This window comes from Caretta caretta, chromosome 1 (assembly GCF_965140235.1).
Source record: "Caretta caretta isolate rCarCar2 chromosome 1, rCarCar1.hap1, whole genome shotgun sequence".
NCBI classification, from domain to species: domain Eukaryota; kingdom Metazoa; phylum Chordata; order Testudines; family Cheloniidae; genus Caretta; species Caretta caretta.
This window is the reverse complement of record NC_134206.1, coordinates 56,503,791-56,530,330: the sequence shown is the minus strand read 5'-3', so window position 1 is coordinate 56,530,330 and position 26,540 is coordinate 56,503,791. Positions and strand designations below refer to the sequence as shown.

Here is a 26,540-nt window from a genome sequence, read left to right as displayed (position 1 = left end):
GAGAGAGAATCCAATTCCCAAAACATTCTCTTTAGCTCTCATACTACTTACTGCTTTTTAGATTATTCTTTACCAGGATCCTCTTCAATGCTACAATAACCTTAAAGTTATCTATTGTCAGAGGGCTTTTCCTCAACCCTCCCACTTCCATGGTTCTTGTCACACAGACAGCAAGCAGCAAAAGACCAGAAGTCGGAAGAGCAGACAATGCAATGTTTATTGGTGTTAGTTTCCAAGCAAGCGTTTTCTGAAGCCCTTCACACCAGTCAGGTTTATCTCGATAAGCCGATAGTCTGTTCCCCAGTGCAAAGAAATTTTTCACTCCACACTTATACCTTTAACCCTTCCAGAGATCCTTTCCAATATATATAAAAGCATCAGAAATATATAATGTTGGTGTTTACCCAGGGGACCCCCAGGGGCAGCCATATTGTGACACCGTTCCCAGCTCTGATGCTACCCTGCGTCCCTCATCCCAGCTCTGACGCCACAGAGTGTTTAGCCCATGTCCCCCATCCCAGCTCTAACACTGCAGAGCATTTACCCTGTGTCTGTATTCCCTGTTCCAGTTCCTTCCTCCCATTAGCAAGCATGATTCCAATTTCCTCTTCCACTTCCTGTTTGACCCCAGTTTATATAGTAATATTCTCAGCTATATCTTAACCAATCATTTTACTGAAATTTAACTAACCAACGCTAACATATTGTAACATAATTCTCTAACCAATTGTATCCCACTACCCTGATTAACTTACACCTAGCAAAATTAATTCTACAGCAGACAGAAACAATTAGAGAACCAGACAGATTAACAATAGAAAAGTGGGGGCCATAAAGATAAGACAATACAGAAATGAGGGTTCCACAACCACTGATAAGTGATTTCTTGCCAGACAGGATGCTATCAAACTAAGTTTTCTTTAACCATCTTAAGATCTGTTTCTTTATCTGGGGGTGATGGGCACCATCAGGAGAGGATCATCTTCCTAACAGCCCAATACCATCTTATTTCAATGTGACTGATTTGCGATGTGAGGATGTGACCATACACTTCCCAGCTTATGGCTGCCCCTGCTGCTTAGCCAAAGGCCTTAGCCTAAGAACAGGGTCTCAGGCTATCCTAGCGGGAGAAGGCCCATACACAGGCAAACTTGTGATTTTGATTCTTTGTTTTATACCTCTATAACTAGCTAAGTGATAAAAATACACCTAAATTCTTAAAGTATAGACCTTTACAGGCGGGCCTGAATATCTAGAGTCTAACATCTACTACTCTGTATCTTGCTAGAAGCTTGTTATACTACAACCTCAGCTAAGATCATGTTTTTGTTTGACTGTATTTCCACGTATATAGAGAGCAGACTGGAAACACAAGTTTCTTAAATCAGTCGGTGTTCAGTCCTAAATTGGATGCTTTTGAACACAAATGTAAAGGGCTTTAGGGCATACTCCTTTTTGACACTATGTGCACGTCACACAGCTGGGACACCTTTTTTGTGAAAGTCTCCTTAAAGGTTTAAAATCTAGACATTATTTCTCCTTTTGGCAGTAGCATGGCTGCAAGGTATCAATCTTTGTATAGCCCAGAAAGACAGCTTGCTCATTTTGATATCTCTAGTAATCTATGGCCTTGTCTGCATGGCAGCAAAGTGGTCTAGAGGGGGTATTATTTACAGAGGACTCTAATGCAAACTAAATACCTTTTAGGACATGCCAGCAGTGTCTACATTGGGCAGTTAGTGCTCTGTAACTACCTCCTTTAAGGCTTTCTACACTGCAAACTAGAAACTTTTTTACTCCTTTTCTTTTTTTGAAACTAGAAACTATATAAAAACTAATTTAACAGTCTCAATAAGGTATGCTAGAATAATATGTTTTGTAACTTTCAAAGGTTTGTTATAAAATTTCTGCCAAAGACTGTTGTTGCCTATAGTCCATCAAAATACTGCTATTAAAAATTTGCTGCTTTTTTGCAGTGTGGCTGTGTCCATGTTGCCTTAAGCAAGCCAATACGTGTCTGAATTAGGTAAAGTTCATTAGTTCCTCATGGTCACACTTCAATTGTCTGTTTATTCAGCATATTCCATCAATTCTGAATGTACACAGCTAAAATTAATTTAACCCCTTGTAACCTTTCATTTACCTCCCATGATTAGCTGAGTTTGCATGGATGGCCTTACACTCAACTGACCGGCACTCTGTCTGTACATAACATGATTACTTCTGAACACAGCATCCTATCAGTTCCAAAATTTCAGGAAACTGTCTAGACAGCCTGTAGCATGTTCCCCTGTGCATCCTCCCCATAGAGCATGAACATGTTGATAGCCTGAGTGACAAAAGTAATTGCTCTACCTGCTGGATACAGGAGCTGGATACTTAGGAAATGCTTGTACTGCAAAAAAAACAAAACAAAACACACAAACCCACAGCAATGAGTTTCAGAGCCCAGGTTAGCTAATGCAGGCCCATGCTACACTGAAAATAGTGTAGAGTGTAGCATTCTGAGACCTGGTGACAGTGGGTGGGTCTCAGAGCCCAGGCCCCAACCTGAACCAGAATGGCTACACTTACTTTTAGCCCTGTAGTGCAAGCCTGAGTCAGCTGACCTGCCTCTGAGGCCCTTCCCCCCCCCCCCCCTTCAACACAGAGGTACCCTTAGCCAGCAAAAGAAAAGAGAGAAGGCTTCATTTTACCTCCCTAACATTGTGCCTGTGGCAGTGGGGGGACAGAGGGCTTGGGGGGAGTGGAAAAACAAGTTCAAGCCTGGTGTGCAGGGAGAGGGGGGATGTACTCAGATGCTGGTATGGGAGGTATACAGAACCCTTGCTAGAGGGATTTCAGTGAGTCCCTGAAGTGGAGGGTGGAATGCAAGTAGCCCTATTGCATGCAGTATTCACCCACGAAAGCTTATGCGCCAATATGTCAGTCTATAAGGTGCCACAGGACTCCGCTGCTTTTACAGATCCAGACTAACACGGCCACCCCTCCGAGGCATGTACTAGTTTCTCCTTTCCTTCTCTTGCATTGTCATTACCATTGCGAAAGGCAAGCTCCCATCCAGATTAGGTTTTCACTTTGGTATGAGGCTCTGTGCTTTCCTAAATCAAAGCTCCAACCCCTGGAGGCTGGAATGGAATAGTATTTCCTCCCTGTTCATTGAGTCAAGCAGCAGGAATTTGGCAACAGCTGCAGAGCTGCCCACACAGAAAAATAGTGATCTGCTTCCTCTTGTTTGCAGAAATTGGTTCACAGAAAATCTCAAGGCCTTAAACCTGACTGTTTACATGAATTGTTTAACACTTGCTGGTTCAGTTAAACTGATCTAGACCTTTGTAGGAGCAGGCCTTATGAAAGGAGACACTCCAAACTGATTGCAGTCTACAGCCCCATAAGCAGACTACTCCCCTATCCCCATACTCTATACAGGATAGAAGGTTTTTACCTATAGAATACAGCATTTAAGAGCACTTGCTACATGGATAGAGGGAAAAGTACTGGTTTAGCCTCCAAAGCAGAAAAGTAGCTTGTATATATAAGATCATTTACAAAATCAGACTGAGAAGAACTATAACAGCCTTCCCAAGGAGCAGTCTAGCCCTTCTGGTCTTGGACTAATCACTGTCTAATGCCCAAGCACTCCTGACCTTTATTTTTCACCTCCATACCACTCCTCTAGGGGTATAAAGCAGTGGTTGAGTTACAGGTGCCAGGGGAGAATACTGACACTATCTCCACTGTCTAGGTTTTGCTGAAGTCTAACCAAGCACTAACTAACAGGTTGTAGCCACACAAGTTTATGGGGCAGTCACTAGGAAATAGAACGTTAATTAGTAATGGTGCTAGGCTTCAAACTGCTTCTTACAGGCACATATGGATAGAAGGAAAGGTACTGGTTTAGCCTCCAAATGCTGAAATACTTCCCCCTGCTGTTTCCTTTACATACTTGAAGCAAGGTGCATGTACCCCAACGTACGACAGGACATCTGAGATCATACTCAACTCCTCGATGGCTTATGCTATTTTATGAAAGCCTGCAGTAACAGCATACATTACAACTTGTTAGTCAAAAGGTGAACTGTATATTATTAACAGTATATTAATTGTAGCAAACTCGTTCTCTTCCCCTCATATTTGTAACAGGTGTAATACAGTCCTGCTAGTATTGTAATTCAAAGCTTCATTTCTGTTCAATTGGGTGGTGATAAGTGCCTACAGAAGATGTGATCAAGTGGGTTTAAATTTCTGGGAAAGCTCTTCCAAAGCTTCTATTAGCTTCTCTTCCTCCTCTGGTGAAGAATATGTTCTGGCCAGGAGCAAGTGAGTAGAAACAGGTTGCCGGTCTGGGGAGGAGAGAAAGAAAAGAAAAGAGAAAAGAAAAGAAAAAAGAAAGTAGTTAATCTTTCATCTCTCCCAGCACAAAGTGACTCTCTCTCTCTCTTAAACCAGAAACACCAATGCATTTTACCTGCGCACAGAATGATCTTGAGGCCAAAACATTTCCGCAACATTTAAATTCTGTACTTTAAAAAAATATTACTTCATTTATCAAAACAGAATGCACTTCTACTAATTTAATTTTGAATTAGGTACCCAAAAGGTCTGTTCTTGTGAGACTGATTTTATAGATAAGATAAGGACTTGCTTTTTGTAGCCAGACATGAGAAAAAGGCAGGCCCTGTTTACAGAGGAATTAGCCCTGATTTTAGTCATTAGTGTAACTGTATCAGTGCAGTGATTTGCACTGGTGGAGTTTAGCACAGTTTCAAGCAGCAAAACAAACTCTGGCTTTCCTTGTTTTCAGGATGGGGGTTTGCATTTGTGTAGCTATTCCACAGGGTAGAATTGGGTTATTTTATCCTTAAAATACAGAGCTTAGCATTAGCACTATGGAATTAGCTTGCTAAGCACTCAGCCTTTTGTCAAGAGAATAAACTGGTTCTCAATCACAATGCTTGGCCAAACTTGCCCAATAAGACATTCCTTCCTGGTTGCACGAACCTGAGCCTCCTGGTTCAGTCTACCACACAGCTACACCAGTAGAGCACCATGACACAAGGGATAGTACTAACTTTCCATTCCAGATTAACTGTAATTACATACCACCCACAAAGAAGCTCTAGGTCTTTGCCTTAACGCAAGGACCGTGATCACAGATCTTCGTAATGACTTTCTATTTTTTTAAAAAGCAACCTCCGATCACTATGGTGCATTGGAGGAGTATTTCTCCTTCAGCAGTATTGCTAGAATGTTTAGTGAAGTCCAACTTCTGAAGTGGCCAGTTGAGCAGTAGAAAGCTAGTTTATCTTCACCATAGTTACAGCTGCCGTGCTGTAAGCAGGAAGCTGTGAAGAGCTACAGGGTTGTGTACTAGTCTGTTTTGTCATCCATCCTTGCACAAGAATTCAGTTTCAAACACTGTGCTGAGCTCTAGTGGAAGATTTCTATGAAAGCACAGGGGCCTGCCTCATATCCTAAGAGGATAATTTCCAGAAAGGTGAAAATTGTCAGTTGCTTGTGAAGTTAGCATAACAACTCATTGTACATACAGCATTACATCTGTCCACGCTAGGCTGTGTACAGGAAACCAAACATTAAGAGACGCGCTCACTCTTCCTTATGGGGCAGCAATCAATACTACTGGGGGAAGAAAAATATTTGAGAGAATTAGCCTACATGGATACCTGGGAACTGTAGTACTCTACCAAGCCAAAGCTATGGAGGAAACAGCTTCCTGCCTGCCTGCCTGCGCGCTGTCCTGTGAAGTCTCATGAGCAGAGGGGAAGGAATTATTTGAGCTTAGGCCAGCCTACTACCAACTCCCTTCCCTTCCCTTCCTCAGCAAAGAAGCTGACTGGGGTTTGTACTGAGTATCGATACTGAACAGAATAAGGAAGGTGAAAGATAAGCAGGAGAGGAATGGAAGCAGAACAGCTGCATATTAATCCAGTTTGGGGGTATTTCATTTTATTGTGAGTTGGCAAATAGCTCTCAGGGAACTAAAACAGTAAGGGATGATAATGCACTATTCAGAGTCAAGAGGGGAACCAAGGTGCTGTGCCTGACCCTAAGGGATGATGGCACAGAGAGCATTTAAAAAACAAGTGATTTTCCCAGAGTTGTCAAAAAGAACTGAGCCACTGAGTCCCAGGGTTCCCCAACTGACAAAACAGGGAACAGAGCGTTACTGGGGGCAGACCCAAGAATCTTCGCTCCCCTCTCTAAAGCTGCGGCCCTGCCAAGTGCAAAGCTCATGGGAACACACAGCTCTGGTCAACTTTGAGGATTACAGTCCCGCTGCCTGTTTGCTAAGTCAGTGGGGCAAGCTGGGCAAGGATGAGCTGATGACCCAGAGGAGATGACGACGACGTAGCAGAAAGCATGGTTGGAGCAGACAGAATAGAAATAAGAGGGAGGAAGAGAGATTAAGGACGAAGAAGAGGCAAACCCCTGCTCTACAATGAGGCAGAACACTTGTGTGTGTGCCATTTTGTGCATGAGCCACAGACAAATGAGTCCATCTGAAAATAAATTCCAGTCAGGTTTATGGGCAGCTGATTCAAGCCTTTAGTTTACTGCTCTTGAGGGGTGGGGGACAGTAAAAATCTCTTCATCAACTTTTAAAAACTTGACTAAGGGTCGGTCTGGTACCTGTGGAGAGGAGGGGTCCAAACTTCCCAGATGCCCCAGACTGAATGTACAGGTTGAAAGCAGGCCTTTGTCACACCCAGGAATGCGGGAGGGGGCTTTCTATGGAAAGGGGCCCCAACTCTGGCCTTTCTCCCACATCCTAGATCTGCACTACCCTTAGAGCAGAGGCATTACAAAACCGCTCCTGCTTGAGCACTTACTGTGTGAGTGGCCGAATGGGAATGTTCAAAGCCCTTTCCCACCATCCTCTGCATTAATCCCCCCTGTTCACCAACCTAGCTGCACTTCGATTTCATCTCAGAGTCTGCATTGTTCACACTAACAATCCTGACTCCACCACAGAACTTCAGAAAGGACGACTGTGCACTGTCACCTGGGCACTGTTAATGTGAACAGGAGAAAGAGGGGAGACAAGTGCCCTGAAAATGAATGCAACTCCTCAGTACTCTGTACAGAAGGCAACAGTCCATGGACATCGCTGCGGGCTCACTTGGCTTTGCCACGTCTCTGTCTAATCATGTGCAGAGCCAACTTCAACCCAGATGTTTTATCCAATCAGTGCCAGCCTGGTCGAAAGGGCAGGACCAGCAAAATACCGTCAGTTTGAACAGTTCCATTAGTTATGCAACACTGTGCTTGGCCTTTGGAGTCACACATTATAAACAATTTCAGGAACTATTTTAACCCTCAACGTAAGACCACTCTGGCCCTTCGGCAAAATCAATAATTGTACAATCAGTGCAGTAATAGCACTCTTTCTTCAGGTTCAGTGTATGAAACTGCCACCTTACCTTGGAAGAACAGGCCGCTTGTTTGCTTAGCTGCTGCAGGTGAGACTGCCAGCCACACCACTGTATCGGCTCCCTGAGCCTCTGTGCGCAGTTTGTTCTTCATTTTTTCATAGAATTCTGGCATCGCTGATCTCACCGCTACAGTGAAGAATAATGTAAGGGTGGTGAGTCAATCAAGGCTTTTTGCTAAGGAGCTTTTTAAAGGTTAAAATGGTAATAGTAGTGTGAAAACCAATGACCTTTTAAAATCAGGGAAAGGAGACACTATTGTCCCTCGGATGGCAGAGTTACTGTGATGTTAGGTTGCCAAAAGATGAACCAGACATTTCTCATTGTTTGGACTAAAGTGTACAGAGACAGTCAAAAGGCTGAGAGACTAAGAATCAAAAAGAGGGAGAAGTGTTCCCCAGTTCTGTTATTTGGTCCTGTTCAAAGTTGACTGGATGCAGAACGTGAGAAAACAAATGATGGAAATATCTGGGGATTTAGCTCTTATTTTCATTGATTTTATGATGATGACTATGCTAGAAATAATGAGACTGACTTTAACAAGTATAGTCCTGAGTTATTGTATAAGCACATAGCAAAAAAGCAGACGTGGAAAATAATATTCCCTAAGCTACACACACTGCATTTAAACTGCTTAAGCGTGAAGTTAAATGCTGGGCAAGGAAAGATGAAGCCTATATTTTCAATCAGCAGAAAACTGCAGGAGGGTGTGGAGAGTCACATGATCAGAGGGTGTTGGGGAGCTCCCTATGTGGCAGTATCAGCCCCTACATGTGTAAAGGGATATTCTGAAGCCTATTAAGAAATTACATTCTACAGAGTGTAAAGATAAGGGAAGGTGACTAGACAGTGTCCTTTGATCGAGGGTGGAAATTCTTCACCATGTATCAATCCCCTTAACAAGGCAGAATAAGCTGAAATCCAAGGGGGGTTGAACTATAGGGGTGGTGTGGGTGAGCAATACAAGATACTGAAGTGCACAGTTTGAACTGGTAGTTTCCAAGCTCTACCGCGGGGGGCTGGGGGGGGGTGGGAAGGAGGAAGAATTGCGGGAGCGGGTCAGACTAGAGTCGAGACCTGCATCCCCAGCTCCATCTGATCTCAGACTCCCTGTAAAACAGGACAGCAGAGGGTTCTAAAACGGCCACTTTCCAGAAATTTAAACTGAACAGATCGGTGGACCTGTGAGACAAATTTACAGTAATGTCATATTACAATTCAATTTTAGACTAAGACTGGAAGGGGTAAGTGTCTTTAGCAGACTGTACCTGGTGTATCTGCCCAACCAGGATGCATGGCAGAGAAATGGATGTTTTTGTGCACCTTAGCCCATTGTTCTGTCAAGACTACTTGCTGTCTCTAGGATACAACAAAAAATGCCATACTGGAAAAGAGCTATGATCCATTTAGTCTGTTATCCTGTCTCACAGTAGCCAATTCCAAATACTCCCAATACACCCATAATGCACTGTAATTATCAGGTGGCAGGCAATATGGAAAATACCTGTACCACTCATACATTGGGGAAACAGCAATCCGTTAGATAATGTTAGAGAGACAAGGTGGGTGAGGCCATACCTTTTATCAGACCAAGTTTTGTTGGTGAAAGAGACAAGCTTTCGAGCTCGATAGAGCTCTTCTTCAAGATAACGTTGTCAGAAACCACTGTAGAGTGGTAAAGGCAACCTACTTACGCAGCAATAGGTATTAACCCTTAGGTTTGTTTTTTTAGTAAAGCTTTTTGCTAACGTAAGTTCAGGAAGCTTTCATTCACCATCTTCATTTTCTGCAGGCTAGATATAGAGGTAGAAATGGAATGAGAAAAAAAACAAAACACTAATCTAGGCTAATTTTCTGCTTAACCCCCTCTATAAAATATTTGGGGTTGGGTCAAACTAAAACACTCCTATTGCTCTCACAAAGTGTAATCATCACCCCCTCCGCAAGCATCTCTGTAATCTTTACTGTAATAGGCAACATTCATTTCAGTTCCAGCAGGAGATGAACTGTATTGATAAGAAAGGTTGCATACTGCACTATATCTAGTTTAGACACAGTGAAAATAGCCATCCGATTTGCAGTCTACTTTAAAGGAAGCTGTATCCCACTGTCTGTCTGATCCAAGTTTTAGGGTTTACTTTCAAATCCACATACTGTACCTTGTTTTGGGCATAGACCATAGTACCATCAAATGTTATGTTTTCGGACTGCAAATCAGATACATCTAATTTCTGAACCAACATCCCTCCTGAAGAGACAATTATCTGTAATAAATTAAGTGAATGTAAAAAGCCAATCCCCCACGTTCACTGAGATTGTCTTAAGGCCCACTAATGAAGTTACACTGCATGCAAGATTTTTCTGTTCTACTCTTTTTACACTCTGCCTGTAGAAGAGGACCATCACACCTGTACCACAAAGCGTACCTGGAGAGCTGACAAAGGAAAGGTCAAAAATGGGAGTAGATCCTCATTCAAAATGCTCTTGGCCCCACTAGGGACCTGCTCATGTTTTTATCTTATCACAATCGCTAATAAAGGGACAGAACAGGGATAGACTTTTTAATTCACTGATCCAGGACCAGCACTGGGAAAAGCCAATCAGTTTTTTCTTATTTAGATACAGGCACATTAAAAGGCCTGACGTGCATTTCTAATCCTGGCAGGTTACAAGACAGCAAACCTGAAAATACAGGTGGCAGCTCATTTATTAGAACATTTTTCAATTATTTCGTATAAATATTGAATGCTTCATAATAAAATGTCCCCTTTTGCACCAAAGTGTAGAAGGCAACTTTAACTCTACGCTCCTGTTATAGGTGTTTTACTGTGCTGCAGGAGTTAATATGGTGTAGAGAAATAGCAATCTCTGAATAAGGTATTTTATCTACTTCACTGGCCACTGTAGCTCCTGTGCCATTTAGAAAGATGTTACAAAACAGCAGGATAGAACTCAGATTTTGAATGGACAATGACTATTTATTAGAGTCTAAAAATGTGCTAGGCACATGACAGAAGAGTAACAAGTACCAGGGCAGCAAACATCATGTACACAATCAAAGAGGAAAGAGACATTGCCACAAAACACAAAAGGAGTGTAGTAAAAACAACAGTTTAAAAAAAGCATTATAAACTCACAACTCTGGGATCATCTTCTTTTTCCAGCAAAGGCAGTAGAGCAGTTGTAAGAATGTATGCACCTAAAAGAAAGGGAAACAAGAACATTTCACCAAAAACAAGTTGCTCCAAATACTGACTAATATGTAAAAACCCTCCATTTCTCAGCCATTTGGTATAAAGAATCAAGAGTCTTAATAGGTCTCTGACTTTACAAATTATGAATAAAATGTATGTCTTGTTCATCATTACAAAGACATATTCAGAGTACAAAGATTTTTTAAAAGTCTTTTCTATACAATATTAGACTGCTAACTACATTCTAGTCATAATTCTAAAGACAATACAGTTTACTAGGGAAAAAAACATGCCAGAGACAACTCACAACTGTGGCAGACAGACATTTCTACTTTCTCCCCCTAAAATAACTTAAATACCCCCATATTCCAATTACTGCAATTGAGTGTTGTGCAGAAAACTGCCTGCTCGTTTACAATGAGGGGTAAGTGCGTGGCGGGGGTGAGTAAAGCGGGGGTACCATGAAGGGGAGAGGGTGTGTGTGTCACTGCCTGTTGAGGTTGCCTGACACTTCATTATAAAACCCCGTTTTCAGTTGCTGATAAATTGGCCAAATTTTAACTGTTTGAAATTTACAATGCTAAGTGCCTGCCTCAGGCTTTTTGTTTTTGTTCCCCCCCTGAAGACAATTCAGCTGTTTCCATGATCAAAAAGGTAGAGAAAAACATGTTTTGCCAAGTTTAAATTCTGGAGCTTTTTTATTTGAGAGGCACTAGTGCCCTAATGCTCCGAAGCAGGAACTTCAAATTTAGCAGTGCGTGGCCAGTGAGTTGAGGATGTGCCTTTTGCCATCTCTGTGAAAATCTGGCCAAATCTGGAGAAGTTACATGCTTTCATGGGGCGGGACCAGGAGAGAGAAAGGGTTAGGAATCACAGCTTGCAAATACTCAGACAAGACTTGCTAGAACACAGCTAAAAATCTCCAATATTCCATCCTCAATGGGCAGCATGCTCCAGCCCGTGTCTGAGCAGGTCTTTCCCTGCAGCTGCAGCTCTGGGCTGCTGCAGGCCATGTCAGAACCAGGGACCTAAACTGAGAGTAGGAAGCCTTTCTCTCCTGTGCTCTCAACGCTCCATACAGCTGATGCCCCGGCAGTGAAAAGGAAGCTGACTGATTCCAATACAGAGAGAGGATAAGTGATGGACTAGGGGAGGAGGAAAGTCAAGAGAATTAAATTGGAACCAGGAACCTAGGCCAGAGGAAACTAGGACTGGGAGTTTTGGCAAAGGAGGGGGAAGACAGACTAGCTGGGCAAGAGGAATGGATGAAAATCATGGAGACTGGGACCAGGAGCAGCCATTTTGCTGCATAGGGCAATAACGTTTTTGGCACGCCCTGCCAAGCAGGCAAGCCAAAAAAAGTGGCTGGCCAATCAAAGTGGAGCAAAGACAGAGCGGAGCAAAAATATAAAAATAGAAAACACCCCAGCATCACACCAGTTCAGTGGCCTCGAAGTTGGTACCTAGGGTGATTGCCCTGCTCACCTAGCCCTAGAACCACCCCTGACTGGGACTGTAGAGAAGAGGAGTCTGGGATAAGGAGCAAAGGGCAGGGAAGAGACAGGAGTGGGACAGGGACCAGTTGTGTTTTTTCACACCCAAGCGAGAAAGTTTCAGCACTGTAAAGTGCCAGTGTAGACAAGGGCTAACCCTTGTTCTCTAGTTCTATGAAAATAAACAAACAATTTTCATATGAATTAGTGAGGCCACATTTTTCACTGTTATACAGACAAACATGTTTCTTTGCAACTCAGAATGATCTCAACACTTTTGTGGCTGAAAGGTTGCAATACAGCACATTGATCAACATGTTACAGAATTTTAAAGTATTACATTCCACTTGAGCAATCTGCTCAGTACCCTTGTTCATCCATAACAGATCTAACTTTTCCTATACTCATTTGGACCCCCATGAATAATTAGAACACACAAAATAAAATCAAACAAAGTGAATGCACTTGAATGAGTTAGCACAATCTGTCTTGAGCAAAAAGTACAAGCAGAAGCTGTGGTCAGTAAGGAAGAATGTCAGTAACAAAGGAGAATGTAACAGTCTCTCACTGCTAGGGACCGGAAGACTGAAAAATAACAGCAAAGCAAGATCTCTTGATTGTCATTGGTTGTTCCCAATGAGTTAAACAGAGCTCTAATAACCCACAATCCTGGTTTAAAAACTTTCATTTTGATAGGGACTCTTCAAATCCAAAGGAAGATCAAATTTGTGTTAACTGACTTCATTCCCAAAATCCTGAGGTGCAGCCCACCTGCCAACACTTAATTTAGTTGTCTCCAGGATTAATTTGCATTTTTAAAGATGGCAGGTTTTTGTTTACAAGTTCTGAAGAGGTGTGAAGATGAAGAGGAACATTGTTCATCATTCAAGGCCTTCGGTCCAGCAAGTGTTTTTAGCCTTGTAAGAGAAACAAATCCTGAAGGCTAAGGAGACTGATTGTGACAAAGGGCTGGCTCATCACGTAAGTTTTAATAATCAACCACTCAAACCCTAATTTATCTTCCTCCAGTTTAAGAGGAGAATTTAATATCAGAATTAAGCAACCAAAGCACAAAAAAGAGTAGAGATTATAGTCTGCAAAAACAGAAATTCAGAGTTGTTGTTCCATGTCGCTGCTTATGCATTTGCTTTGAGGTAAGATGTGAAAATAAAGATTTTGCTCTAGGTGTCATTAGGCAGATGCTGCTACATAACACACTGATGGGAATGGTCAGGCCTCAAAAGACCCAGATCTTCAGCCATTGCTATGTAATTCCCTGACTGGTGTCCCAAGCCTAATTATCTTGATACCAATTACTCCGCACTTTGACACAGAAGTATGGTGTATAATAATCACTCCAGCTGGCACAGACTGCTTTGTTAAGAGAAATAACTCACCCTCAAATAATTAAAACAAGGAATAAAGATTATTTGGTGCATATTCTAGTTGAAGTCTCCACTATTTTAAACCCACATACTTTCAACTAAAAAATTCTTATACAGTTTGACAGTTATGTACAAACACAAAAGGCCAACCTAGTCTACAAAATTCAGCTAACATCACATAGGGTTTTGTTACACGATTGCATACTATAGAGCAAATATTTTACAATTGTGGACAGGCTACAGCCTAAATTGACAGCAATATAGATGTAGAATTTCCATTGAGTGATGGGGGGTGGGTGGGTGGGAGTGAATAAATGGGAAGTCATGCTGCCTTGCAAAATAGTATTATGAATCACAAACAGTAGTGAAAAGAAATGAGGAAAAAACATCCCCTCCTTAAATATTTTGTACATTACTTTCTCCACAGAGAAATAACTGCTAGAATTTTAGTTTGGTGGAAGAGAATTTAGAAAGATTGATCAAGATTTCCACCATTAAGGAAAAGCAAGGCAAAATTTCTGAAACTTAACTTTGAGTTGATTGTGCACTTTCATAATTAATAAATAGTAACTCCACATCTATTATGTTTTCATCTTTTTTTAAAATAAGCCAATACCCAAATATACAAATAACCCACAACAGACTTCTGCATACAGGCACAGGGGAAAGATACACAAAACCAAACTGAACTTGGTAAATACATAAAGTAAAGTATAAACAATACTAAGATCTATAGGAATGAACCATATCCATTAAGAGAAATGAGTAAAAATATTGAACAATCCAAAAACGATTATTAAGAAAAAAGGATAAAACATAGGTTAAGTGAAATGTAGATGGTAGTGAACAGAAAGTGCAATGTGAAATTACTACCACTGAAAGGCATTAGATATGCAGTATCTTAGGATATGTCTACACTACGAAATTAGGTCGAATTTATAGAACTCAATTTTTTAGAAGGCGATTTGGCGTGTCCCCACACTAATGCACTAAGCGCATTAAGTCGGCAGAGTGCGTCCACAGTACCGAGGCTAGCATAGACTTTCGGAGCATTGCACTGTGGGTAGCTATCCCACAGTTCCCGTAGTCTCCGCCACCCATTGGAATTCTGGGTTAAGCTCTCAATGCCTGTTGGGGCAAAAACATTGTCACAGGTGATTTTGGGTACATGTCAGTAGCCCCCCCCGTGAAAGCAATAGCAGACAATCATTTCACGCCATTTTTCTGTGCAGGCGCCATACTGCTTTCAGCAGATGGTGCAGTAGGACTGCTAACCGTCGTTGTCGTCATCCACCGCTTCCACTGCCACTCTGCTCTCCTGGTGGTCTCGCAGGGCCGCTTCCGCTGCAACTCTGCTCGGCTGCCCTTGTGTCGCCATACCACGGCAAGCGTGCACCCCACTCAGCTGTTGTGTTCTGGCAGCAGACGGTGCAGAAGATCTACAAAACTTGTCATCCAACCACCGCTTCCCCTGCGGTCCTGCTCTCCTGCAGACACCATACCACGGCAAGCATAGAGCCCGCTCAGATCACCGCAGCAGTTATGAGCATTGTAAACACCTCACGCATTATCATGCGGTATATGCGGAACCAGAAACTGCAAAAGCATGCGAGGAGGCGATGGCAGCGCGGTGATGAGAGTGATGAGGACATGGACACAGACTTCTCTCAAAGCACGGGCCCCAGCAATTTGGCCATCCTGGTGGCAATGGGGCAGGCTCATGCCATGGAACGCCGATTCTGGGCCCGGGAAACAAGCACAGACTGGTGGGACCGCATAGCGTTGCGGGTCTGGGATGATTCCCAAGGGCTGCAAAACTTTCGCATGCGTAAGGACACTTTCATGGAACTTTGTGACTTGCCTTCCCCTGCCCTGAAGCACAAGAATACCAAGATGAGAGCAGATCTCACAGTTCACAAGCGAGTGGTGATAGCCCTCTGGAAGCTTGCAATGCAAGACAGCTACCAGTCAGTCGGGAATCAATTTGAAGTAGGCAAATCTACTGTGATCCAAGTAGCTAACGCAATCACTGAGCTGCTGATATCAAGGGTAGTGACTCTGAGAAACATGCAGGTCATAGTGGATGGCTTTGCTGCAATGGGATTCCCTAACTGTGGTGAGGCCATAGACGGAACCCATATCCCTATCTTGGCACCGGAGCACCAAGCCAGCGAGTACATAAACCGCAAGGGGTACTTTTCAGTGGTGCTGCAAGCATTGGTGGATCACAAGGGTCGTTTCACCAACATCAATGTGGGATGGCCGGGAAAGGTACATGACGCTCGCATCTTCAGGAACTCTGGTCTGTTTCAAAAGCTGTAGGAAGGGACTTTATTCCCAGACCAGTAAATAACCGTTGGGGATGTTGAAATGCCTATAGTTATCCTTGGGGACCCAGCCTACCCCTTAATGCCATGGCTCATGAAGTCTCACACAGGCAGCCTGGACAGTAGTCAGGAGCTGTTCAACTACAGGCTGAGCAAGTGCAGAATGGTGGTAGAATGTGCACTTGGATGTTTACAAGCGCGCTGGTGCAGTTTACAGACTCTGTTAAATCTCAGCGAAACCAATATTCCCAGTGTTATTACTGCTTGCTGTGCGCTCCACAAGATCTGTGACAGTAAGGGGGAAGATGTTTATGGCAGGGTAGGTGGTTGAGGCAAATTGCTTGGCCGCTGGTTACACGTAGCCAGGCACCAGGGCGTTAGAAGAGCACAGGAGGGTGCGGTGCACATCAGAGAAGCTTTGAAAACCAGTTTCATGGCTGACCAGGCTACAGCATGACAGTTCTGTTTGTTTATCCTTGATGAAACACCCCGCCCCCCCTTGGTTCACTCTACTTCCCTGTAAACCAACTGCCCCCCCTTCCTCCTTCGATCACTGCTTGCGGAGGCAATAAAGTCATTGTTGTTTCAAATTCATGCATTCTTTATTAATTCATCACACAAATAGGGCCAAAGTAGCCCGGGAGGGGTGGGGGAAAGAGGGAAGCACCGGGTGGGGTGGTGGATGAGGAGAGGAGGGAAGGACAAGGCTACACTGCACTTCAAAACTTACTGAATACCAGCCTTCTGTTGCTTGGGCAGTCCTCTGAGGTGGAGTGGTTGGGTGCCCCGAGGGCCCCCCCGCGTTCTTGGGCATCTGGGTGAGAAGGCTATGGAACTTGGGGAGGAGGGCGGTTGGTTACACAGGGGCTGCAGTGGCAGTCTGTGCCTTTCCTGCACCTCAATCATACGCCAGCGCATATCAGTTTGATCCTCCAGTAGTCTCAGCATTGCATCCGGCCTCCTTTCATCACACTGCTGCCACCTCTCCTGTTGCTCCAGCCATCTGTCCTCGTGTTCATTTTGTGCTTTCCTGGACTCTTCCATTTTCTGCCTCCACACATTTCTGCTGGGCTCTTTCAGTTTCGGTGGACTGCATGAGCTCAGAGAACATTTCATCGCAAGTGCATTTTTTTCGCCTTCTTATCTGCGCTAGCCTCTGGGACGGAGATGCTAGTTGCAGCGTTGAAACATTTGCAGCTGTGGGAAGAAAAAAAAGGGAGCTTAAAACTGAAAAAGACACATTAGTCATTTAAAAAAGGAGGGGCTGATGTTTTCGGCTTAACATGCAGCACAAACCCAACTAACCCCCCACACACACACCCAATCCTCTGGGATGATTGCTTCACCCCTCCCCCCACCGCGTGGCTAACAGCGGGGAACATTTCTGTTCAGCCACAGGCAAACAGCCCAGCAGGAATGGCCACCTCTGATGTCCCCTTAAGAAAAGCATCCTATTTCAACCAGGTGACCATGAATGACATCACTCTCCTGAGGATAACACAGAGAGATAAAGAACGGATGTTGCTTGAATGCCAGCAAACACCGGGACCACACGCTGCAATGCTTTCTTATTCAATGATTCCAAACTACGTGCTGCTGGCCTGCCATGGTAAAGTGTCCTACCATGGAGGACGCAATACAGCTGCTCTCCCCAGAAACCTTTTGCAAAGGCTTTGGGAGTACCTCCAGGACAGCTTCATTGAGATGTCCCTGGAGGATTTCCGCTCCATCCCCAGACACGTTAACAGACTTTTCCAGTAGCTGTACTGGCTGCCAATGCATCCCAAGTCTTCAGGGCAAAGTAATAATTAAACATGCTTGCTTTTAAACCGTGTATTATATTTACAAAGGTACACTCACCAGAGGTGTCTTCTCCGCCTTCAAGGTCCGGTTGCCTGGGTTGGGAGGGTATTGGATCCAGGGTGATAAACAGTTCCTGGCTGTTGGAGAGAACGATTTCTCTGCTTGCCTGGTGTGCGCTATCTACCTCGTCCCCAAAATCCTCATCCCTGTTGCATGAGACTCCCCCCTTGCAGGAGTCCACGTACAGTTGTGGGGTAGTTGTAGGGGCACCCCCTAGAATTGCATGCAGCTCATCATAGAAGCGGCACGTCTGGGGCTCTGACCCTGAGCAGGCATTTGCCTCTTGGGTTTTTTGGTAGGCTTGCCTAAGCTCCTTAAGTTTCACGCGGCACTGCTGCGGGTCCCTGTGGTAGCCTCTGTCCTTCGTGCCCTTAGAGTTTTTTTCAAATATTTTGGCATTTCGTCTTTTGGAACGGAGTTCTGATAGCACGGATTCGTCTCCACATATAGCGATCAGATCCAGTACCTCCTGTTCGGTCCATGCTGGAGCTTTTTTGCTATTCGGGGACTCCATGGTCACCTCTGCTGATGAGCTCGCCACACTGACCAAACAGGAAATGAAATTCAAAAGTTCGTGGGGCATTTCCGGTCTACCTGGCCAGTGCATCCAAGTTGACAGCGCTGTCCAGAGCGGTCACAATGGAGCACTGTGGGTAGCTCCCGAAGGCCAATACCGTCGAATTACATCCACACTAACCCAAATTCAATCCGGCGATGTCGATTTCAGTGCTAATCCCCTCGTCAGGGAGGAGTACAGAAATCGATTTTAAGAGCCCATTAAGTTGACAAAAATGGCTTTGTTGTGTGGATGGGTACAGGGTTAAATCGATCTAATGCTGCTAAATTCGACCTAAACTCATAGTATAGACCAGGGCTTACAGGAGGTCCTATATAAAGTAGAAGAGATCCAGGTGGTTATCCACATTACGTCCCTCACTCTTTTCATTCATTCAGAAAGAGGGCAGTGATTCAGTGACAAAAGAAGATTCTTTTTAAAAAAGAGCTAGAGTTCTTAATGCTGTGGGAGTATTTTGGAATGTGTATCCGCATCTAACTCAAGAAACTATAGTTTCAAGGAAGGCAACAAGGAGAAATGAATTGCATTAGAAACGGGTTACATACTTCTGTCCAAAGGGGAGATGTATTTATTTTTTAATCAAAGTGCCACAAGAGAGGCCGGAGTCTATTAAGATCTCTTCAGGCTCTTATTAGGTAGTAAGTGACACAGTGTGAAGACTGTCTAGAGAAAATTAAGCCAGCCACAGCACTGTCCCACAAAATGAGGTTTGTTACAGCAGTAGCTGATCATGCCTTCTGGAGTTAAAGTGGAGTTGTTCAACACATTGACACAGATTTCTTTTTAAAAAGAAACACAGGAGTCTGAATATTTCTTTGGGAGAAATCCACTAGTTTTATTTCTGTAAACTGAACTCACACAATAATCAATGGTGCATTAAATAGTGCTGTTACATCCTTTTCAATAAGTAGACAGATGAGCACAGCTCATGTTTGGAAACTATTTAGCAATGGCTCACATGAGAACCTAGATAATATAGGTTAAAGTTCAGTGAGTTATACACTGCCATTCCAGAGTAGTTGGTATGTCAGTAAGAACACAATATATTTTAAAATAAATTATGTGTGTTAAAGTAAACACAAAAAATACCACACGTTTTCTAATGGTATGTTCCATAATTGCCCCAATTACTCTGAGATCCTCTCATCGATTTATGGAATTTGATATCATGCTCTAATTAGCATCTCCCATTTTGGTAATTCCACACAGTTAAACACACAGCAGTAAAACTGTATGCCTCCATGCTCAGTGTTTTGTGATCACATTGCGAGACCCTCATAATGCTAGAGTTCTAAAATTATGATGATTTCTTATATTGACATTTCTGGTTTCCATCCTAGATTTTGTTGGTTTAAAAATCTCAATTTTAATTTTTAAATAAAATGATTTTTCAATTCACCTGTTGTGAAATAGAAGCTGAAGGCACTCCGATGAAATGACAGTATTGCTGAAATGCGGTTTGTAAATTCTTGCAGAAATTTTCAGTCACTGCAGATTGCACTAGTTCTATAGCAATACATTAGTGGGAAAGCTACTCCCAACCAGTGTCTTAGCCGGCTATGTTGTATTAGGACACCGATTCTTTCTATATAAGGCTACAAAAATTTATCCTGAGCTAGACTACGGATCTAAACAAAATGTGCATCAGCCCAAGTGCCAATGTCCTGAAAGCAGATTTCAAAAATGCCTTCAAGTCAACATTTTAATATGCTACTAGTTAAAACAACCAGATTTTACATACTTAAAACTTGAAGATTGCCAGGATAGAATATGCAAAACTGTACATGAGAATATTCTTTCCTACCTGCTGTACTGCATTTGTATAGAATGACCCAAAAATCTTGGGTTTCAAAATTGATTTATAAAGTAAATTAGGGCTTCTGCAAGAGGAAAAGTGTAAAGCTGCTGCCTGTTTATAATATTAAATTAATTGATGATGCAATCACTGCAGACCAAAATGTCCTGGGAGCATGCCGGAATAGTTTTCTCTTGATGTTCTACTTGGCAATTAGAGTTAAGTTGTTGGTGAAGTTTTTAATTCTCTACCATTCAGACAATGGCAGGCAGCCAACACCACACTCAGTGGAGTTTTCCCCATCTGCCCATGCTTTGCAGCATATCGACAACAGTGTTATTTCAACTGTGGAAAAAGAGTGGGAACAAAAATAATCTTTGCTTATACAGGTTTCAATGGTTCATTCATCTGGTAAATTCATTGTTAAAAAAATGAATGGGCTTGCTCTTGCCACAGCCAAGTATTTTTAAATGGAGTACACAGAAGGTTTTCCTTGAACTGTTTATTTTTTTGAGGCCTCTTGTTTATAAAGTTCCCTATGAGGAGACAGCTACAGGCCAGTTCTCTCAAGCAGGAAATCAGAATTCCAGATTTTAGTACACTATTCTTTAAGGGCCCAATCTGCCAGCCCAGCACAAGAAAGGGGAGTGAAAGGTAGAACGTGTGCGAAAGACAAGACACCGGTTGACATTTCCTTTATACCACAAAGCTGTGCTTAGTAAGGGTTCTCTCTGCCCTGGTATGTTGGGAGGTGATACAGCCAGTGGCTATGTGGATTATTAAACAACACCACTCTAATGTAAGACTTCATCTGTAGATCTCAAAGCATTTTACAGCAGCGGGCAAGTATTCCCATTTTACCGATGTGGAAATGGCGGCACAAAGAGTGGAGGTGACTTGCCCAATGTCATGCAGCAGACCAATGACAGATCTGGGAGCTCCTGAGTCCAAATAGTCTAGTGCCCTATCCACTAGGCAGCACTGCCTGCCAGGATTCACTAGCCAGACCCATTTTGGGGAGAAATGGGTTTGCAAGCTGTAACAGAGGCTAGAGTAGTTACCGTTGAGGAACCGTGCTGCATTCTAGGGCCTGAGAGGAGGATCCTTCCCCATGCCCTACCTATTATTTTGACTGAAAACTGGGAAGAGGATGTGGCTTGAACTATTAAATTAAGAAAAAAACGATAGTGAAGCAAAGGGGGTTTAGGTTCAGTTGGAGTGAGGAATGGAGACTTACTGTATTCTATGAGCATCTCCTCTCAGCTTCCAGTGTGTTTTCGTGCTCCCTCCGCCAGTAAGTGCCAATAAAAATGAATAGATGTACTATTCTCTCATGCTGGAGTGAAGAGACATGACATGTAAAAATGAAGTAAGAACTTCCCTTGTTCCAGTACTTTACAGGCCTTGTTTCAACTGTGAAAGATGGTCTTTAATGCACCAGCAAGCAACAGTGCTGAGTCCTCTATCCATCCGCCTCCACTGACAGCTTACACACGGATTGAACACTGTCAGCTGGGATCATCATCTTGCAGTGGCTGGCTTCAAAAAGGCAAATGCTGACTAGGAAGCCTGTATGTCACATCAGAAGAAATCACTGCTTATCAGTGCAGCAGCTCCTTGACAAAATGGCCACACCACGTACGAGTCCAACCTCTAGAATGAGATTTAAGCTCAACCACATCTGAGACAAAGGACAAAAGCAACAAGAATTCTCTATGTACATATGCTGCTACATAAGAAACCATTTTGAACTGCCTCCAACCATCTATATGATCTCAGCCTATCAACATCACTGGTTAATTGCTGCATTCAGTTTAACACTCATATGTAAGTACTGTTTCTATACTACAGTATTAATTCTACACAGCTGCACGGCAGTCACTACGGATTGATCATTCTTTTACTTCAATTGTGTTCCAGTAAATAGAGCACTAACTCTTTGTTGTCTAGCTGGTAACAAGGGGCGAGGCATTAAGAGCAATAACAGCTATACAATTACAATGAACCACACAGTATTTATTTCTACTGTGGTACTGCCTACAGTGCCACTGTACTATGAACATATAGGAAGACCGTGCCTGCTCACAAGTTTACAAATCAACAATTTTAGCTTAGACACTTTTAAAAAAAGCCATCTAGACACAAAACCCAATTGTGTGCAAGTGTGCACTCTGCCCACCGACACACCCCATTTCCCTTTGCCCTACCAGCTTTCACTCATGTAGAAAAGTAGGGCCAATTCTAGAAACTTGTATTCACATGAGTAGTCCTTACTTAGCCCTGGTCTACACTAGGAGTTGAGGTCGAATTTAGCAGCGTTAAATAGATTTAATCCTGCACCCGTCCACGTGACGAAGCCCTTTTTTTAAAGCTTAAAGGGCTCTTAAAATCGATTGCTTTACTCCACCCCCAACAAGGGGATTAGCGCTGAAATCAGCCTTGCCGGGTCGAATTTGATGTACTGTGGATGCAATTAGGCAGTATTGGCCTCCAGGAGCTATCCCAGAGTGCTCCATTGTGACCGCTCTGGACAGCACTCTCAACTCAGATGCACTGGCCAGGTAGACAGGAAAAGGCCCACAAACTTTTGAATTTCATTTCTTGTTTGGCCAGCGTGGCGAGCTGCAGGTGAGTGCAGAGCTCATTAGCGGAGGTGACCATGCAGAGCTCATCAGCAGAGGTGACCATGATGGAGTCCCAGAATCACAAAAGAGTGTCAGCATGGACCGAACAGGAGGTACGGGATCTGATCGCTGTATGGGGAGAAGAATCCATGCTATCAGAACTCCGTTCCAGTTTTCGAAATGCCAAAACATTTGTCAAAATCTCCCAGGGCATGAAGGACAGAGGCCATAACAGGGACCCAAAGCAGTGCCACGTGAAACTTAAGGAGCTGAGGCAAGCCTACCAGAAAACCAGAGAGGCAAAAGGCCACTCCGGGTCAGAGCCCCAAACATGCCGCTTCTATAATGAGCTGCATGCCATTTTAGGGGGTTCAGCCACCACTACCCAAACCCTGTGCTTTGACTCCTTCAGTGGAGAGGGAGGTAACACGGAAGCAGGTTTGGGGAACGAGGAAGATGATGATGATAGCTCACAGCAAGCAAGCAGAGAAACCGGTTTTCCCCGACAGCCAGGAACGGTTTCTCACCCTGGACCTGGAGCCAGTACCCCCGGAACCCACCCAAGGCTGCCTCCTGGAACCGCCAGGCAGAGAAGGAACCTCTGGTGAGTGTATCTTTTTAAATAGGATATATGGTTGAAAAGCAAGTGTGTTTAATGATTAATGTGCCCTGGCATTCGCGGCCAGTACAGCTACTGGAAAAGTCTGTTAACGTGTCTGGGGATGGAGCAGAAATCCTCCAGGAACATCTCCATAAAGATCTCCTGGATGTACTCCCAAAGCCTTTGCAAAAGGTTTCTGGGGAGGGCAGCCTTATTCTGTCCACCTTGGTAGGACACTTTACCACGCCAAGCCAGTAGCACGTAGTCGGGAATCATTGCAGAACAAAGCATTGCAGCGTATGCTTGCTGGCATTCAAACAACATCCATTCTTTATCTCTGTGTGTTATCCTCAGGAGAGTGATATCATTCATGGTCACCTGGTTGAAATAGGGTGCTTTTCTTAAGGGGACATTCAGAGACACCCGTTCCTGCTGGGCTGTTTGCCTGTGGCTGAACAGAAATGTTCCCCGCTGTTAGCCACGGGGAGGGGGGAGGGGTTAGCCACGCAGTGGGGGGTGGGGGGCGGCAAAATCCTACCTTGTAACGAAAGCACATGTGCTATGTATGTAATGTTAACAGCAAGGTTTACCATGAAAGAGTGTACCCATTGTTCTATAAAATGTGTCTTTTTAAATACCACTGTCCCTTTTTTTTTCCTCCACCAGCTGCATGCGTTTCAAGGATCTTCTCCTTCCCAGAGGCTAGCGAAGATTAGAAGGCGAAAAAAAACGCACTCACGATGAAATGTTCTCTGAGCTCATGCTGTCCTCCCACACTAACAGAGCACAGACAAATGTGTGGAGGCAGACAATGTTAGAGTGCAGGAAAGCACAAAATGACCAGGAGGAGAGGTGACGGGCTGAGGAGAGTAAGTGATGGGCTGAAGAGGGCTGAAGCTGAAACGTGGCAACAGCGTGATGACAGGAGGCAGGATTCAATGCTGAAGCTGCTGGAGGATCAAACTAATATGCTCCAACATATGGCTGAGCTGCAGGAAAGACAGCAGGAGTACAGACCGCCGCTACAGCCCCTGTGTAACCAATCACCCTCCTCCCCAAGTTCCATAGCCTCCTCACCCAGACGCCCAAGAACGCGTTGGGGGGGCCTCCAGCCACTCAGCCACTCCACCGCAGAGGATTGCCCAAGCAACAGAAGGCTGTCATTCAATAAGTTTTAAAGTGCTGTGTGGCCTAGTCCTTCCCTCCTCCACCACCTCTCCCGGGCTACCTTGGCAGTTATCCCCCTATTTGTGTGATGAATTAAAGAATGCATGAATGTGAAGCAACAATGACTTTATTGCCTCTGCAAGCAGTGATCGAAGGGGGGAGGGGAGGATGGTTAGCTTACAGGGAAGTAGAGTGAACCAAGGGGCGGGCGGGGTGTTTCATCAAGCAGAAACAAACAGAACTTTCACACCATAGCCTGGCCATTCCTGAAACTGGTTTTCAAAGCTTCTCTGATGCGCACCGCGCCCTCCTGTGCTCTAACGCCCTGGTGCCTGGCTGCACGTAACCAGCGGCCAGGCAATTTGCCTCAACCACCCACCCTGCCATAAACGTCTCCCCCTTACTCTCACAGATATTGTGGCACACACAGCAAGCAGTAATAACAATGGGAATATTGGTTTCGCTGAGGTCTAAGCGAGTCAGTAAACTGCGCCAGCGTGCTTTTAAACGTCCAAATGCACATTTTACCACCATTCTGCACTTGCTCAGCCTGTAGTTGAACAGCTCCTGACTACTGTCCAGGCTGCCTGTGTGTGACTTCATGAGCCATGGCATTAAGGGGTAGGCTGGGTCCCCAAGGATAACTATAGGCATTTCAACATCCCCAACAGTTATTTTCTGGTCTGGGAATAAAGTCCCTTCCTACAGCTTTTGAAACAGAGTTCCTGAAGATGCGAGCGTCATGTACCATTCCCAGCCATCCCACGTTGATGTTGGTGAAACGACCCTTGTGATCCACCAGTGCTTGCAGCACCACTGAAAAGTACCCCTTGCGGTTTATGTACTCGCCGGCTTGGTGCTCCGGTGCCAAGATAGGGATATGGGTTCCGTCTATGGCCCCACCACAGTTAGGGAATCCCATTGCAGCAAAGCCATCCACTATGACCTGCACATTTCTCAGGGTCACTACCCTTGATATCAGCAGATCTTTGATTGCATGGGCTACTTGCATCACAGCAGCCCCCACAGTAGATTTGCCCACTCCAAATTGATTCCCGACTGACCGGTAGCTATCTGACGTTGCAAGCTTCCACAGGTCTATTGCCACTCACTTCTCAACTGTGAGGGTTGCTCTCATCTTGGTATTCTTGCACCTCAGGGCAGGGGAAAGCAAGTCACAAAGTCCATGAAAGTGCCCTTACACATGCGAAAGTTTCGCAGCTCCTGGAAATCATCCCAGACCTGCAACACTATGCGGTCCCACCAGTCTGTGCTTGTTTCCCGGGCCCAGAATTGGCATTCCACTGCATGAACCTGCCCCATTAGCACCATGATGCCCACATTGCCAGGGCCCATGCTTTGAGAGAAGTCTGTGTCCATGTCCTCATCACTCTTGTCACCGCGCTGATGTCACCTACTCACCCGGTTTCGCTTTGCCAGGTTCTAGTGCTGCATATACTGCTGGATAATGTGCGTGGTGTTTAATGTGCTCCTAATTGCCAAAGTAATCTGAGTGGGCTCCATGCTTGCCGTGGTATGGTGTCTGCACAGAAAAAAAGGCACGGAACAATTGCCTGCCATTGCTCTGACGGAGGGAGAGGCGACTGACGACATGGCTTACAGGGAGGGCCTGACGGCATGTACCCAGAATCACCCGCAATAATGTTTTTGCCCCATCAGGCATTGGGATCTCAACCCAGAATTCCAATGGGTGGTGGAGACTGCAGGAACTGTGGGATAGCTACCCATAGTGCAACGCTCCGGAAGTCGACACTAGCCTCAGTACTGTGGAAGCACTCCGCCGAGTTAATGCACTTAATGCACTTAGAGCATTTTGTGTGGGGAGACACACACTCGACTTTATAAAAACAATTTCTAAAAAAACTACTTCTATAAATTCGACCTAATTTCATAGTGTAGACATACCCTTAGGAACAGTCTCACCGAAATGTGAATTCAGGCCCCTCGGGCATAAGGTCTTTGCAGCAAGGATCACGTCATGTTTGTTCTGTAAACTGCCATGAACATTTATAGAAATAAATAAAGAGATAGCAGGACTACCC

General features: G+C 44.3%; 2 protein-coding genes across 14 annotated transcripts in view; one reads left to right on the top strand and one right to left on the bottom strand.

Annotated features, from left to right (window-relative positions):
- The window catches only part of WDFY2 (WD repeat and FYVE domain containing 2), a 146,667-nt gene extending 122,079 nt beyond the window's left edge, over positions 1-24,588 (top strand). For 4 of the 5 annotated variants that reach the window (XM_048848918.2, XM_048848961.2, XM_048848972.2 and 1 more), the window contains one exon: positions 23,977-24,588. In XM_048848918.2, the coding sequence (XP_048704875.1) occupies positions 23,977-24,054 (78 nt within the window). In that variant the 3' untranslated portion in view covers positions 24,055-24,588. The remainder of the gene's footprint in view (positions 1-23,976) is intronic. The other variant, XM_075128284.1, reaches the window with a different exon arrangement.
- The window catches only part of DHRS12 (dehydrogenase/reductase 12), a 43,592-nt gene continuing 17,244 nt past the window's right edge, over positions 193-26,540 (bottom strand). For 3 of the 9 annotated variants that reach the window (XM_048848994.2, XM_048849013.2, XM_048849022.2), the window contains exons 6-10: positions 10,589-10,650; positions 9,611-9,715; positions 8,720-8,810; positions 7,443-7,580; positions 193-4,343 (exon numbers count right to left, since the gene is read on the bottom strand). In XM_048848994.2, the coding sequence (XP_048704951.1) occupies positions 4,228-4,343; positions 7,443-7,580; positions 8,720-8,810; positions 9,611-9,715; positions 10,589-10,650 (512 nt within the window). In that variant the 3' untranslated portion in view covers positions 193-4,227. Of the gene's footprint in view, positions 4,344-7,442; positions 7,581-8,719; positions 9,245-9,610; positions 9,716-10,588; positions 10,651-16,580; positions 17,048-17,710; positions 18,396-26,540 lie in introns of those variants that run through there. The other 6 variants (XM_048849003.2, XR_007356513.2, XR_007356514.2 and 3 more) reach the window with 6 other exon arrangements.